This window comes from Calypte anna, chromosome 2 (assembly GCF_003957555.1).
Source record: "Calypte anna isolate BGI_N300 chromosome 2, bCalAnn1_v1.p, whole genome shotgun sequence".
Taxonomy (NCBI): domain Eukaryota; kingdom Metazoa; phylum Chordata; class Aves; order Apodiformes; family Trochilidae; genus Calypte; species Calypte anna.
The window spans coordinates 43,774,148-43,790,751 of NC_044245.1; the positions used below are offsets into that span (position 1 = coordinate 43,774,148).

The 16,604-nt window shown below is 37.8% G+C and overlaps 1 protein-coding gene across 1 annotated transcript in view; it reads right to left on the reverse strand.

The window, feature by feature from the left end:
* Positions 1–16,604, reverse strand: part of CNTNAP2 (contactin associated protein like 2) — an 816,026-nt gene that overhangs the window by 401,339 nt on the left and 398,083 nt on the right. Inside the window, exon 4 of the mRNA XM_030444894.1 lies at positions 1,623–1,770. Within this exon, the coding sequence (XP_030300754.1) occupies positions 1,623–1,770 (148 nt within the window). The remainder of the gene's footprint in view (positions 1–1,622; positions 1,771–16,604) is intronic.

The following is a 16,604-nucleotide window of genomic DNA, read 5'->3' on the forward strand; positions in this document are numbered from 1 at the left end:
AAGACAAGTTCTGAATTTGTACAGTCTATTCCCTTGCTCCAGTAGTCACACCAAGGGCTGCCTTCCTGCCTCTCAGCACAGTGAATTTTTAATTCTCAGTTACTCTCCTGCTATCTACTGATAGCATTTTGGGTACAGCTCAATTCCTGCATGTAAAAGCCACACTGCTCTTAGGAGGCTCTTTGATAAAAAAGTCCACATAACCTTAAAAAATGAAAAATACTGTTATTTAAAAACCTCCAACATTTAAAAAAATAACTTTTAATAGGAACAGACCAGCAATAGTCTCTCAGTAAAAAGCCAGGAGACCTCATTTTTTTCTGTGAAGACGTTTTATCAGCATTTTCATAGTTACAATCATTGCTTCATTACCAGATGCTTTTTATCCTCTTTCAAAAGTCTGTTAAGCAAGCAACCTTTCCTCCAATAACTAAAATATTTTCATCAATAAGCTTTTTTCTCACATTCACTATAAGCTTCTGAAAGCATCTTGTCATGTGCCTAGACTATTTCATTAAAAATTTTACTACTTTTATCTTTAAATATTGCTGTGAAGATCATGAGTTTTATTGTTTGATTCTTCTATATTTTTTCTGTTACTTTCTAGTTTACTTCAGAGCAAGCTAGATGTTGGTTCCTTGTCTCAAACACCTGCATTTTATTTGATGTACAAATAAGGTTTCCTTAAAAATATTTATCATGGTGTAAAATTAAGCATACTGTAGTGTTTTGTGAATTTAAAACAGCATGTAAAACATCTTAGCATTATGATGATAAGATGTACTGAATAATCACAGTGGTACCTAAAATTGCAGAAGCTCAGATAAGACTTCCAGATGTGTGCTCCTTACCTTATTTTAAAAGATATTAAAAGAAAATTCTCAAATATCTACTCCCAGCTAAAATACCAATAGAGACAGGATATTGCATTAAAAAATACATATTTAGAAACAGGGCATCAGATACTTAATTTTCTGCAGGTCTGAAAAAATTCTTTAAAATGACAGCTGGATTGAATTCAGGGCAGGGCATTTAGAAACTACCCTTGTTTTTCTTAAAGCAGAATCAGTTCTGCTCTTAACTTCAGAAGCACTTATGCCATTGCTCATCCAGATTTCAAAACAAATTATAGTAACACATACTAAAGGAAAAAACCTCTGAAAAACATATCATGTATGATTTAGACAGTCTGGGCTATGGTGATATAATTCTTGTTTATTTGCTTTAATTTTATCTCTAGGACCAGACAAAGAATTATGTCCTGTTTCACAGTTGTCTTCAAGACTCAACATGACATTTGTTTGAATACTCTCTTTTCCTCAACGGGCCCATTCAGACTTACAAAATAAGCAAAGTCTTCTGCAAAAGAAACCATGAAGATAAAAAGTAACAACTTCAAAGCACTATCGTGAATTCCAATGCCGCACCTTCCAGTAAAGAACAAATAAGCAAAGTTAAGGTTACAACAAATATTGCATGAAGCCCTGGGTAATAAAACTGGTGACCCCACAACATCTTAATCTAAGTAACAAGTACTTGTTGAGATTCAGACTTAATCTGAGATCCAAAGACAGTTTTTCTTTAGGGGAGGTGGTGGGAACCACGATCATGGAATAACTTACAATAGGAGCATCCGTAGACTTCAATTCGTAACCCAATCTGACCTTCTCCATTCCAGTCTAAAGGAACTATCCGTACGTAGCGAGCAATAACTGGATGCTGTAAATCATGCCGGACCACATTATCAGAGTTTGTGTTTCCAGGAAAAGCCTAAAGGGAAAAAGAAGGAAAAGAAAATCATTATACTACATCTATCTCACATGCTAGACAGGTTCTGTTTGGAAGGAAAGCATTAGGTAGTCAAGTCTAAGTGCTAGTTTACAGTGAGGTTTGGGTTAAATGTTTCTATGATAGCAACCAAATGATTGATTTATAAGATTTCATTAAAATGGTAGCATTGAGACCTTGTCGTTGGCAACAGATATGATGAAATCATGGAATAGCTGCTGCTGGGTAAGCAAGTAATCCATTTTGGATCACTAGTCTGTTACTCAGCTACTGACCTTCTAAGGAGGAAGATACCCATCCTCTGTTAGTAAGATTACACACACCAGTCATTTTCCTGTAAATATGAACACTGAAATAATTTGCTTCCAACAATCAACCCCTTCAATTTCTTGAATGTGTAAGAGTTAAAAATGTTCCTTTACTTTTGATGCATTACCCATTGGAAAGTGAGTGTCCAGAGTCTTTCCTAACCATAGATGTCACCCACAGCACAGCCTAGTTTTTGTTAATAAAACTTTGGAAGTCAGGCAAAAAGACACAAGAGCTCTGAAGGGAGTTTTGTAAATGAATAAATTAAACATTTAGAACTTACTTCATTGTTTTGTGCCTATTGGTATAATACTTCATAGTAAACAGTACCTATTAGTTAACATAATAGGCTATTTTTATTTTTTTTTTGTCTAGAGAGTTTATCGACCATTCCTTCACTGACAGATGCTGAAGATGATCATTCACAGATGATCATTCAGTTATTCTCAACATTTCCAAAGGTATTTTAAGAGGTGTTTTCACGTTTCTTCCTAAGCAATTTTAAATAGAAGTGTCTTGTGAAAGTGAATGAACATAGACAATGTCAGCCTATGAAAATAAGAGCTTTTCGTGCATCCTCATAAAGATATTTTTGTTACAGAGACAAAAATATTTATTAGCAGTTTCTACAGCACAGAAATCTGAATAAATACACATAAAATCCTAAAATAAATACTCACAGTGGAATAAAAACTAAAGAAACCACTGGGCTGTAAGTAACAGTACTGTAAAATATAATCATAAAAAAATCTGAGACAATATTTAAATTTTCCATTTGCATACAGATGCAGCAATACCTAATTACATGCCCAGATAATATATATTGCAAAAGCATATTTTAGATGAGTAATTATTTTGTACAGTACACTATAGTATTAGGCGTTGTCAAATGTAAGGAGGATCCACAGGATCCCTTCCTTGGTGAACTCAAAAACTTATATATGTTAATGGCTACATTCAAATTAATTTTTCTGTACTGCATTATAAATGTTAATGGCTACATTCACATTAATTTTTCTGTACTGCAGCTATTTATGTGCTAAATGATGATGATCACACTCTTTCATAGCTGATCTGGTAAGCGTCATTAAGTAATGTCTCTGAAGCAATTACATGTTTGAGTGATAAATGTTCCATCTTCTGTGTTGAGAAGAGAATGAGCAAAAAAAGAAAAGAAAGCCTACACTGAATGAGGACAAAAAAATCCTATTCTGTGGCTGCTTATTCTCTGAGCTCTGTTCTAGGACTCACGGAACTTCGTAAAAGGTATCCTTTAAAAATATTGATTTTAGTGAGCATGCAAGGTAATGCTCCAGATTTCAAGAGGAATTTCTGTTTGGGCATGTCTTTATTTTGTGACACTTCACATAATTTTATCAAAAATCTCTTGATGCTGTTTTTTTCTAGTTAGTTGGTTTGTTTGGTTGGTTAATTTTCTTGAACTATTAGGGGCAAAGGAAGCAGAATATAGGATGGCATGATATTTTTTATGTAATTTGATGAAACAGTTGATGAAAACTGATTCCCAAAATCAGAATGATTTTTTGTAGCGCTCCAAATGTTGTGCCCTGACTTGAGATTTACCAGTCCTGTGTCAGAAAGACTTAGGGATTAAACCAGAAGATATTTGACATTTAGAGGGTTTTGATTGGTGATGATCCGCTAATACTTGCTGAATACATAAACACATAAACAGTCAATAGAGAATAGGGCAGGCTGTCATTACTTTCCTGGATTATTAAAATACATTCCTTTCAGTCTCTGTTACGGTCCAAGGTAACAGTAAAATTTTCTTTTGTTTTGGATCCATGAAACAAAGTCCAACCATAGAAGCGTCGAGTGCAAGCAGACTTCATTTGACAACTAACACAGACAAATCTATAGAGCCAGGCAGAAGAAGGAGAGGAAAAGGATGTAAGAGAGAGAGAGAGGAAAAAAAAAAGTGGAGAAAAAGGGTAAGAAAGTGGGAAGAAAGAAGGAGAGAGAAAGAGAGAGAGAGAGAGTCACCACCAGGGGCCCAGCTGCCCAGTGAGTTTCTTCAAGAGGCGCTGATCCTCGACAGGGTCTGATGCAAGATGGCGGTGGGTCAAGAGACAACAAAAGAGCCACAGCATGGACAGCCATATATACCCCTGAGTTCCTTTTGTTCCCAAGGGGCAGCTGCCACAGAAGCCAGGGGCATTGGTATCAGAGCCATTGCAGACAGGCTGCCTGCAGGGAAGCTGCCACAGAGGGGTGCAGTCCCCAGGCCAGTCACCAGTTCTTATCTCTTTCCAGGTGACTCCCCGCTCGGTTCCAGCCCCCTCAGCCAGGTCCATCAGCATCAGTACAATCAAGGTGGCTTCCTCCACCCTGCCCAGGGTAATGGCGCCTGGAGGGACGTCCCAGCATTGCAGGCCCTCAGGAAAGGGGAGCAGTCTCCACCCAGCCGTTAGTTCTTAGTCCTTATCTCTTCCTGTGGTGTCACCCCCTGCTCAGCTCTGGCCAGGCCAGGTCCTCCACCCTAGCCAGACCTATTCACTTGAAAATTGCTTTTTTGAGACAATATCAAATCAGTGAGATCAGACTCTCAGAGTCTCCAGCAGAACAAAATCTTCTAAGAATAGCCTTCATTTAGATAAATGTGGTAAAGTAATACACTCTTTGTGGATAATGTCAACAACAGGACAAAATCCATCATTACAAAGCTCCAAAATCAATTTACTGGAGCTTGTGAATTATGTACTATGGCTTTAAAGTCTCTTTTTCTAAATAAGACTTGTTAGTAGACTCAGGCAGGTTCTCATTAAAAATGGAGTTTATACATCTTCCAAATTTCAAAAAATTGTCTAAATACTTTCCGTGCGATAAAGTCAAAAACTCTACAGGTTGATGCTGTTACCAATGATAACTAGGACAAATTAAAACAATTTTCCTTTCTTTTCTCCTATTTAGCCTATGCAGATCTCTTACTCACTACCTTAAGCTGACATCTTAAAAGAGTGGAAAGAAAAAGGAACAGGGATCATCTTGTCTTCCAAGTTCCCTGCCTTCTAGGCTAGTTTAGCTTCTCCTTGAGAATATTTTGAAAACAGGTTTGCAAGTGTTTAGCAGAAATTAGCCTATTCCTTCTGAAGAGCTGCAATCATAATGCTATTGTATCTCTATAGTATTGCAAGAGGCATCTGCAGGAAACATCTTTACAGCCCTTTGATAAAGCTCTGTAAATACTTGTAACTGTACAAGCACATCAGCCAGGAATGACTGCTGGCAGTTGTCCTTTTTTGCTTGCTTACTGCATGAATTTAGACCAACAGCCCATTGTCTCTGAAACTCATTCTGTCTGTAAAATGGAGATAATACTCTCACAAGGGTTTGTTGAAAAATAATTAGCTACTTTTTATGCACCGATCCTTTAAAAACAAAAACAATCCATGCACTGGTTTTACATCTCTGCTCACTTATAGTGAAAAAGAAAGTAAGAGTAAAGAGTGAAAAGAAAGAAAAAAATCAAATGGCAGAAACTCCTTGACTTTTGTGGCCATGACGGAGCATTATGATAATCTAGTTTGGAGTTCAGTAGACTCCCATGCAATAGTTCAAGTAATGAGTTAACAGTGCATATTCATAAGGTTATTCAGTCTTGATTTCAAAATTGAAAGTGATGGAAAATCAAAGCTATCACACCCCTATAGAAGATCTTCTAAGGATCACTTATATTCAGTGTTAAAAATATGCATTATTTCTATTTGGGCTTTGCCTGGTTTCTTCATCCAGTCATTGAATCTCACTACACCTTTTATTCCATATGAAAGAATGGTTCATCATCATGGATAACTTCTCCTGGCAAACTAGGATGAGAGGGCACTGGCTATACTTTCATAATATCAAAACAATCATATAATTAAGAAAAAACAGTAATGTGTCTGAAATAGCATGCAAAATAACAACATGATCTGGATTGCAAGATCTGTACATGCTTTAATTTAAAGACGCTAGCTTCCCCTCCAGCCCCTTCCTCCCGTGCTGATGGATGCATAGTACCAGCCTAAAATGACAGCATGGGTTTTCACTCATTTTTTGTTGAATTCATTCTCTTTCCCTGTCACTGTCTTAAACAGCAGGGTTCAAACTCTTCTTAAACAGGATCACCAAGAAGTTAGCAGTTATCACTCACATTATGCACTGTTATCTTGCTGGAATTGCTATATCATGATGTAACAGAAAACTTTCAGGCACTCTCCACTATGCTTCATATAAACTCAGCTGTGAATTAATTCAATGATACATAGAATCACAGAATGACTGAAGATGGAAGGGACCTTAAAGACCATCTAGTTCCAAGCCCCCTGCATGGGCAGGGACACCTTCCACTAGACCAGGTTGCTCAAGGCCCCATCCAACCTGGCCTTGAACACTTCCAGGGAGGGGCAGCCACATCTTCCCTGGGCTACCTCTTCCAGTACTTCACCATCCTCAAATTAAAGCATTTCTTCCAAATGTCTAACCTAAATTTCCCCTCCTCAACTTTGAAACCATTTCCTCTTGTCCTCTCGCCACACACCTGTGTACAAAGCCCTACCCCAGCTTTCCTATAGGCAGTGCAAACAAGAAATTTTATGCTTCTTTAGATATAGCCCATGGTGCAGTTGGCACACATTGCTGGCTCATGTTGAGCTTCTCATAAACCAACACTCCCACACCTTTTTCCTCAGGGTTGCTCTTAATTCATTCTCTGCCCAATCTGTGTTTGTGCTTGGGGTCATCCTGACCCAGGTGCAGGACCTTGTGTGTGACCAGGTGCTCAACTTGTCCTTGTTGAGCTTCATATGGCTTGCACAGGCCAACCTCGCAAGCCTGTCAAGGTCCCTCTGAATGGCATCCCTTCATTTTAGCACATCAACCATACCACACGGCTTGATGATCTGAATTGATGCACATCACATGCAAGATTAATGTATGTAAAGAAACTGTTTCTGACTGTATTAGCAGACTCATTGACAGCTACCACCAGGCTTCTGGCTCTGCCAGCTATTGCTCAGAAGTGGCAGTTCAGCTCTTCTTCAAACATCTTTCCATATAACAATAAAACAACATAGATGCTTACATGAAATGGCAGTGTAACAAAAAGGCTGTTACCAGCCATGGAAATTAAAGGACTGTGGTAATTTTTACAAGTAAAGTGGGAAGAATATGTTTAATTAACACTGAGCTGTATGATATGAGGCTCATAAATAATAGCCCCATAAATACCATATAAGCAGTTTGCAAGTAAATATTCAGTAAAACGGAAATCAGTAAACTCTATCAAAAACTGGAAAAAAATAATTTCTCTTTTTGTAAAATAACATCAGTTCAAATAATCTCATTGCAACCCGGACTGATTTCTTAGAATAGCTCTGGTACAAATGTGAGACAGCTGTCATATTAATGTATCAGACACCACAGTGAATATCTAGTATTTAGGGAGAATGTCAAAAAACTTCGATCCATCTTTTAATAAAGATGTGTTTTTTACAAAAAGTTCATTTCATACTCATATATAGATACATGCTTGTTAGTCTAAGCTTGCTTAGGGAAGAATAAAAAGAATATACTGTAAACAAAATGGAGAGCAAAGCAAGGTGGAAAGAAAGCAACAGTGATAGATCATTGTATTCAGTGGCTTTTCAAAAATTCTCTTGGGAAGCCAACTGAATTTCATTGAAGGAAATGAATCAATGGTCCTTCATAAAAAGAAAATCAATTAGAAATTCGTCATCTGAAAATTAGCACTCAGAAAACAAAATTCCATTTTAAAACCAATTAGACTACATGTCAGTACTAAGTTGCATTGGTATATGCAAAATGATGAACATCCTCCTCCAAATCCTCCATCTCTAAGAGATGTAGAGTGGAAAAAAAATAGAACATGTTTATAGACATCATTGAATTAATTTTTGTAAGGTATCTTGAGCAGTAGATGACTATGCTGGGTTTTATATTGTAAATTGTTTTCACAGATCTTACAATATCTGAAGAAATCTTACTTTTGCTTGCTGTCATAACAACATGTACAAAAACGACTGCTACTGTAAAAGCCAGGGAGAGGGCTGAAGACAGGCAAGTATCCCAACAGCTTCTTTCTCCCAGTGGCATAGTCCTGTCATGATTATGTCACACTGGAAAGACAAATAGTGCCACGTCTTGAGAAGCAGAAATAGACAGCATCTCATAGAAGAGCTAAAACATGCCCCTGGGCTGCAGCTGGGCAGTCAGCCCTACTTGTCTTCCTGTCTACAATAAGCAGGATAATCTATCCTGCCTGGGTCTTCAACACAAGACTGGTATATCCCACCCTTATAAGTCTGGACTAAGTAACAGGAAGGAGCAGTAATCATTCCCTGAAGGTGTGATGCTGCAGCTTGCAGCTAAAGCAGTGCTGTAGTAAGCACACCTCACCACCTCATCTTTACAAGGGGGTGGACACTCCCACTACACCTGAAACACAGAAAATGAAGACAGAAGAAACAAAATAAAGAAGCATGAGTTCATTACAGAACATTAAGGACACCTTAGTCGCATACTTAGCATCATCCACACACTTAAGTAACATTAGCTCAAATTGCTAAAATATAAGTGCCAACTTGAAATGAGATGTTTTTCTGAGTTGGAGTTAGAGAGCTCAACTTGAAGAGATTAATTTAGATGCAAAATTGAAGTGCCTAGTGACAGACATGCTGGAATAACCAAGACAATCCCCATAGGCTCAGCAGATGAGACACAATGTGCAGGACATCTGAGATGAGCCAACAGCTCTTGGCCACATTTGAGGCCTCGAAGCTGGTGGTGGGTACATAAAGTCAGGAAATGAAGCTGCACTCTAGAGCACATCTGCCTTTCCTTCTAGTACAATAAGCTTAGTTCAGAGGAGAAGTTTAAAGGTCTATACAATTGTTCTGGTAACAGTTACACAGAACCAGGTTTGCTATGCCACAGGATTGTATAGAGTAGAAGGCTGTCATACAAATTCATATATATTTCTTCAGTAATAGTGACCAGCATTTTTGCCTTTAGATTCAGTGACAACAGAAGACAAATGCTTGGGAATCATAGAATCATCGAATGGTTTGGGTTGGAAGGGGCCTTAAAGATCATCTAGTTCCAAGCCCCCTGCATGGGCAGGGACACTTTCCACTAGGTCAGGCTATTCAAGGCCCCATCCAACCTGGCCTTGAACACTTCCAGGGAGGGGTCAGCCACAGCTTCCTTGGGCAACCTGTGCCAGTGTCTCACCACCCTAAAATTAAAGAATTTCTTCCTAATGTCTAACTTAAATCTCCCATCTTCAACTTTGAAACAATTTCCCCCTGTCCTCTTACCACAGACCTGTGCACAAAGCCCTACCCCAACTAAAATATCAAAGTCCTATCAGATTATATTTATGCTGGATTGCATTTGGTCTGGGTTGACAAATTTATCATGTTTAGACTTAATAATTTAGTCAAATAATGTGGCTCAAAAGACTTTGCACTACATCCATGATTCTGAAAAAGAGCAAAAAGACCACAATTTGAGTGTTAACCTGGATCTGTGGAGTGGTACTGTAAACAGAAAAATGAAAAAAATTACATGTCTGAAATGAATACAGATGATACAGAATGAGATTATTTCATTTATTATCTTTAAAATGGTTACTGGAATTTTACATTTACAAATTCCAGAATCACCATAACCCAGGCTCTTATTTTTCTTCATTTAATCTGTAGCTAACAAAACGTATTTTTAAAACACATTGCATTTTTATAATACCATTCCATACAGGATAAATGATGGTTTATTACATTAAAATATACATAAGTTCAATTCCAGTGTAAGAAAGTGCAAAAGTGACTAGTGTTACAGAATATATATATATACATATATATATATGAAAAGTTTCTGAATGTTCATTTATAGTTTACAATCATAGCTCAGTTCCTTTGAGCCTACTTCCAAATAACACAGAGTATCTCAGCAGAATACCTAGACATCTAAGTCACTGCCTGTGTTTAGGAAGGCAGTTTGCTAGCTCATGAGATATGTTCCTAAGAGGAAGAACTGTAGAACTTTTCACAGTACAAATACTGAGTACCTTATCTTTTGCTCCAGAAGGTCAATCAGTATGTCAGCTCTGCTTTCTTTGCACATCATCTGTAAATAAGAATGCTGAGGTTTGACTTCTCACTGTGTCGAGGGAAAAAGAACTATCACAGTAAATGATGAGAATATATAAGGAGCTGGTTCTAATCATAGGTATGCAATGCTGTATTCCTGAAAGTAGTGTTAGATCCTTGGGGCTATGCAGGAAAATGTCTGTGTGGAGCTGTAACTATGCACTTGACTTTGACACAGTGCTTGAAACATTTTAGTGAGTGACCTGACCCATTTTAGGCCCAAGTGAAGGCCAAAATGAGATGCTGCATTTCTATTCAGGGAAAATTCATCAGTTTAGACATTTACAATCAAGCTACAATTTAAAATAAACACGTCTTCTCAGGCTGTAAGTGCAATGATGGATTTTAAAAGATCATAACAGTTGTAAATTAATGAAGCTTTGTAGAATGTCAGACACTACATACTGTAAAAATAGTATTGAGCTCTCAAATGCTAAAAACAAAAAGAAAGGAGTCAAGAAGGGAAGAGGAAAGAACAGTGAAAAAAAATGTAATTTAAAATGATGGAGTCAGAAAATACATTCAAATTTTTGCTAGCTTCTGTTGACAAAGGCCTGAAAACACCAGAAATCAGGAAATTGGTGACTGCATTGAGTAGTTGCTGGGTCTCATTAAGCCTCTAGTTTATTACAAGTTGATTTTGTGCTTCAGAAACTGCCTGCTTAACTGAGTAAGACACTTGGAAAGCACAGTGGTGCTTCTTATCAGTGAAGCCCTGCATTTACCACCCAAATTTTTGTTTCTATAGTGAAGAATTAGTATCACAACTTTCTTTACTATAATTATTAGACAAGCTTGAGTTTTTAAAAAGAAAAATATTGCATTTTCTGTGATTTTTTAAAGGAATTTCAATGTCTTTTCCTACCAAAAATTGCCCTAACCTTAACAAAAAATTCTTCTGTTAGTGAAAATCCGAACGATTCTGTACTCTTCACTTATGGGTCAATAAAAGCTACATTATCCTCTCCTTAAGCAGCAGTATTGATCATACTTTATTGGAACACAGAAATATTTAAGTACAAAGGAAGTGTGATGGCTACATGCATGATATTATGTTATCTTTGTACAGATCCTCCCTTAACCTCTTATCAACTCACAGTCTGAAACAAGGGAATGATCATAAAAGTTTCAAGTAGAAAAATAATAATTATTTTTTGTGGATTGAACAAAAAGTATGAAACAGAAATATCTTTCTCCTACATGACAGAAATTAAGAGACAATGTAAAAAAGATGAGTAGAGTAGCTAATAGGAAGAAGGGTTTAGAATGTAAATGACTACATCAGGAACAAATTCTGAACAAGTACTATCAGACATATCTAAGAAGACAAGATAATGTTTATCCAAAAACAGACTTAAGAAAATGATGCATGAAATGGAAAGTCCTTTTGCCAGAATACATGAACCTATCAAATTTGGACAATAGATAGTGTGGAACAAAGGGATGCAGAAAGAGAAAGATTCACAAACAACCTACATATTTAGCAAGTTTAAGAAAGAAAAAAAACTACCCAGAAAACCATTTAGTGTTTACTCAACACTAAATATAATTTGATACAAATAACAAGTAAAATGTAAAAATTTATCTGGAAAACAACAAAATCCATCAAGGGCAGAGTGTAGCTAACCCATCTGTTACTCTTCTGCAGGACAGTTTTTTTGTGTTGTTTTGGTTTTATAACAGAGATGGAATATGGACATTTTTCAATATATTCTTTGCTATTCACTTATGGAAGACTGGTAATTGAGATATAGAAGATTGCAAATAGGATAAGATTTGGAAAGGATCCAAGGGAATGTGAGAAGGGAATGAGCATATTGGTTGAGTTTTTCAAGAATCATTCTTGGATTCTCCATTATTTCATTAATTAACTGGACAGAGGAAATAAGGCACGTGCTAAAAAACACAGAGATAACATGAAATCTGAAGTCTCTATGAAGATCAAGGAAAAATTATCAGACTTGAACAATGATGTGATGAACCTTAAGAGGTAAAATAATGCAAAATCCAAGCACCTTGCCTACCTACGAACCAAATGACAATTTCTCCTATTATCTGGGGCAAAAGTGGGTAATAAAAAACCTGCATGGACTGTATTATCAGATACCAAAACAAAATGCATAACAAATCTTTCCTGAAAGATGTTGGAAGAACGCAGCCTGCCAGATACTTTGTAAGACCAGCAGATGAATAGATATGAACAGAATACAGAAGGAAAACTTTGGACAGAGAAGATAAATGTGTTATTTTCATTATGTGGATGAAAATGGAGTGATCTCTTGAGTGCATCTCTGCCTTCTAAAGGGATTTTTTCAAGTGTTCACTTTGAAGCAGTTTTGGAAAAGATAGACAAAATGAAGAGTAACAAATCATGAAGGTCAGAAAGTGTTCACCCACGGATTCTAAAGCAACTCAAAGATAAAATATCTGAATTATTAAGAATGATGACTAACTTCTCACATAAAACTGCTTTCATACCTAAACATTTTTAGAAATTGCCTCCTTCTCCAGAGAGCCAGGGAATTACTGACCAGTAATGTTATCGTCCATGTCATGCAAAGTCTTAGAAGCTAAAATGAAGAACAGAATTACTGCAGTTACCTGATTATTTATAATCTGCTTGAGAAAATCAGCTTGGCTTTTACAAAAGAAAAAATCCTTTGTTACAAACCCACTGAAAGTACAAATACACATAGGGATTAAGGTGATCTGATTAATGTAATAAATTAAGCATTCCTAAAGGCTGCTGACAAAATCCCTCACTAAAGGCTTTTAAGGTAACTAAGCAGTTATAGTATAAGAAGGAAGATCCTTAGACAGTAAAAGAACTGGTTATACAAGAAGCAGTGGAAAATGTTCAGTTCTAACAGTGGAAATCTTCAGTGCTGGTACCTGTAGTGTTCAGCATATTTATAAACTATATAGGAAGGAGAGTATACAGAAAGAGAAGAAAGTTTGCTGATGGTACTAGGTTATATAGAATGAGTACTGATGGTGAGAGAGCACTGTGAAGAACAGCAGCAGAATATGTCTTATGAGCCCAAAAGGCTGAAATTAAGTGGAGAAAAATGTAAAGTGCTGCATGGGGAAAAGACTATCATAATTTCACATTAAAAAATATGAGCTCCAAGCTAACTATAATTGTGCAAAAGAGAGACCGTAGGATTATATTAGGTAGTTCCATTGAAACAGTCAGATGACTGTTCAGTACCAGTTAAAAATTCAATTAAATGCTAGTACAGGAGTACAGAAAATACAGCTATGCCACTGTGAACCATGGTTCCTCTAGTTTGAATATAATGTGACATTCTAGGCCCCTTCTCTTAAAGAGTATATAAAAGAGGTAAGGAATGAAACTTATGTAGGAGGAATAATGGAATAATTTGTGAGTCTTCAATCTGAAAAATAAATTACTTAACTGGAATATGCAGAGAGTCTAAAAAAAACAAGGCACGTGGAGTGTAGGAGGGATAAACTTTCCATTACTTCCCCAGGTAAAGAAATACTGGGCACCAAATGGAGGTAGGTTCAAAACAATCAAAAAGGAATGAAACTCAGCAAAGGGAAGGTAACTTATAAAACTGAACATTTTCTCCCCCACCTGTAGCGGGAGGAGCCATTCTTGCTCCTGAAGCTCGACGAGCTGCTGGTCTCTTCCAGGACTCCAGCCACCACACAGCGCTTCCAGGGTAGAAGTGTAGCAGGAAGAGCCTTTCTTGCTCCAGAGGCTCAAGGAGCTGCTGGCCTCTCCATGCCTCACACCAGAGTGAGCTGAGGTGAGGTGCCTTCTGTGGGTGTGTGTCCCACCTTTATTGGCCCCCTGGTAATAGGGGGCCTGCCCTAACCAGGCACAGGTGGACTCACACCCACTCTTTGGCAACTCGAGGCACCTGGTTTATCTTGTTTCTCTACACCTGGTTTATCTTGTTTCTCTACACCCACCCCCACCTCCGCCATTTCCTTATGAACAATGTGGGAGACACAAATGATGAATCTTTTGTTTGATTAATTATGGTCATGCTTGAATTGTTCTTGTTCTGTTCTATGTGGTACAGGCAAATTTTATTTTGAGTCCATGCTATGCTGCAATAGGAAAGGTAAACTTGGTTTTGATATATTTCAGCTTCATATATTTCAAATATTTTTTCTCCCCCCAGCACAAATAAGTAAATATTAATGCTATTGTCTGAGGCACTGGAAAACTTCCCTCTTCCTCTGCATGGTATGAGCAGTTCATCTTTATAGCCCTAAAACATTAAAATGGTATCTAGAAAAAAACTCAGATGAAGCAAGGAAACAGAAAGTCTCTTACCAGAGAATCACAGATGGGTTTGGTACATATAACACAAAGAAAAAAGAAAAAAACCTTATGCCTACTATTTACAAATAAAACAAATGCTAGTGAGACAAAAGGGGAAAAAAATGCAACTTATCAAATATTCATTACTAAAATTAGGACAGTTATTGAGAAGTTTTCTTACCAGCTACAGGGGTGAAATTCTGACATAAATTTCAAATACAGTTAGCAAAGCTAAGAAATCTAACTCAGAGAAGCAGAGCCTTTGTGTAAGGGCTTGTACACTGCTGGCAACAGCACACAACTGGATATTATCAACTAAGAGGTCTCCAGCAGATAACTTTCCTGTGCTCATGATTTTTTCAGCTAAAAAGCAAAGTTTTAACTTTAACATCTCACTTTGGAGAGCTTCAATAAGTTTTATGATTGGATTATGTCAGAATGCTTCAACAAACTAGGAAATGTATTTCTGTCAGACTGCTAGCCATAGCTTTGATCACAGTTGCAGAAAATTAAGCAGAACAGTTATCAAATAGCAGGTTGCTTGATGCTTCATTCTTGTGCAAACACATGCTCCAGTAGTTTTCAACTTCTGATGCACTAGAAACTGTTTCCCAGAAGTGGTCTCTATTGACTAAATGAGAAAAGTGTGAACTTGACCCATGAAAATGAGTTTGTTTCCCTAGAATAAAAATGTATAATATGCTAGAAGTAACTAAAGTAACTGTACTTTTCTTGTGATGAATATGAAAAATTTTAAATAAATACAATTTTTGTCTAAGTCAAAGAAAAATGTATTCCCTTCAAAATAATTTTAACTAAAACACAGTTGTCCTAGGTGAGGAACACTTCACCTATGGCCTTTGAGCCAGTGCAACCACACCAAAATAGAGAAGATTTCCCACAGTCTTTCTCGAGAATTTGCCATATTAGAAGTATTAATGGCTATGTAAATGACAGATTCTTACTATTATTATGATTCTTACTATTATTGTGCAAGGCATTTGACAGATGGACCACTTGGTGGATAAGTAAGTGGTTGGATGGCTGCTTCCAGAGAGTTGTGGTCAATGGTTCAGTGTCCACGTGGAGGCAAGTGACGAGTGGTGTTCCTCAGGGGTCAGTATTGGGATCAGTGCTGTTTAATGTCTTTGTTGGAGATATTGACAGTGGGATAGAGTGTATCCTCAGCAAGTTTTCTCACAATACCAACCTGTGTGGTGTGTTTGACACCTTAGAGGAAAGGCAGAACATCCAGAAGGACTTTGACAGTCTGGAGAGGTGGGCCCATGCCAACCTAATGAAGTTCAACATGGTTGAGTGCAAGGTCCTGCCCCTTGGTCAGTGCAATCCCAGGCACAAATACAGGCTTGGGGAGAATGGATAGAGAGCAGCCCTAAGGAAAAGTGCTTTGGGGGTGATAGCAGATGAGAAGCTTGACATGAGCTGCCAGTGTGCACTCACGGCCCAGAAAGGTAGCCACATCCTAGGCTGCACCAAAAGAAGTATGGCCAACAGAGTGAGGGAGGTGATTCTGCCCCTCTACTTTGCTCTTGTGAGACAGCACCTGGAATACTGCTTAAAAACTTTGGAGCTCCCAGCTCCATAAAGAGCTGTTGGAGAGGGTTCAGAGAAGTGCCAGAAAAATGATCAGAGGGCTGGAACACCTTTGCTATGAAGACAGGCTGAGAGTTGGGGCTGTTCATTCTGGAGAAGAAAAGACTCTGAAGACACCTTATAGCAGCATTCCAGCACATGAAGAGGGCCTACAGGATAGCTGAAGAGTGGCTTTTCACCAGAGAGGGCAGTGACAGGGCAAGGGGTAGTGGTTTTAAGGAGAAAGAGGGTAGATTTAGTTAGATATTAGGAAAAAATTCTTCTCTGTGAGGGTAGCCAGATACTGGAATAAGTTGCTTAGGGAGATTTTTGATGCCTCTGCCCTGGAGGTGTCCGAGGCTATGCTGGGTGAGGGCTTGTGTAACCTGTGTTCTACCCATGCAGGGGGGCTGGATCCTGATGATCTTTAAGGTCTCTGC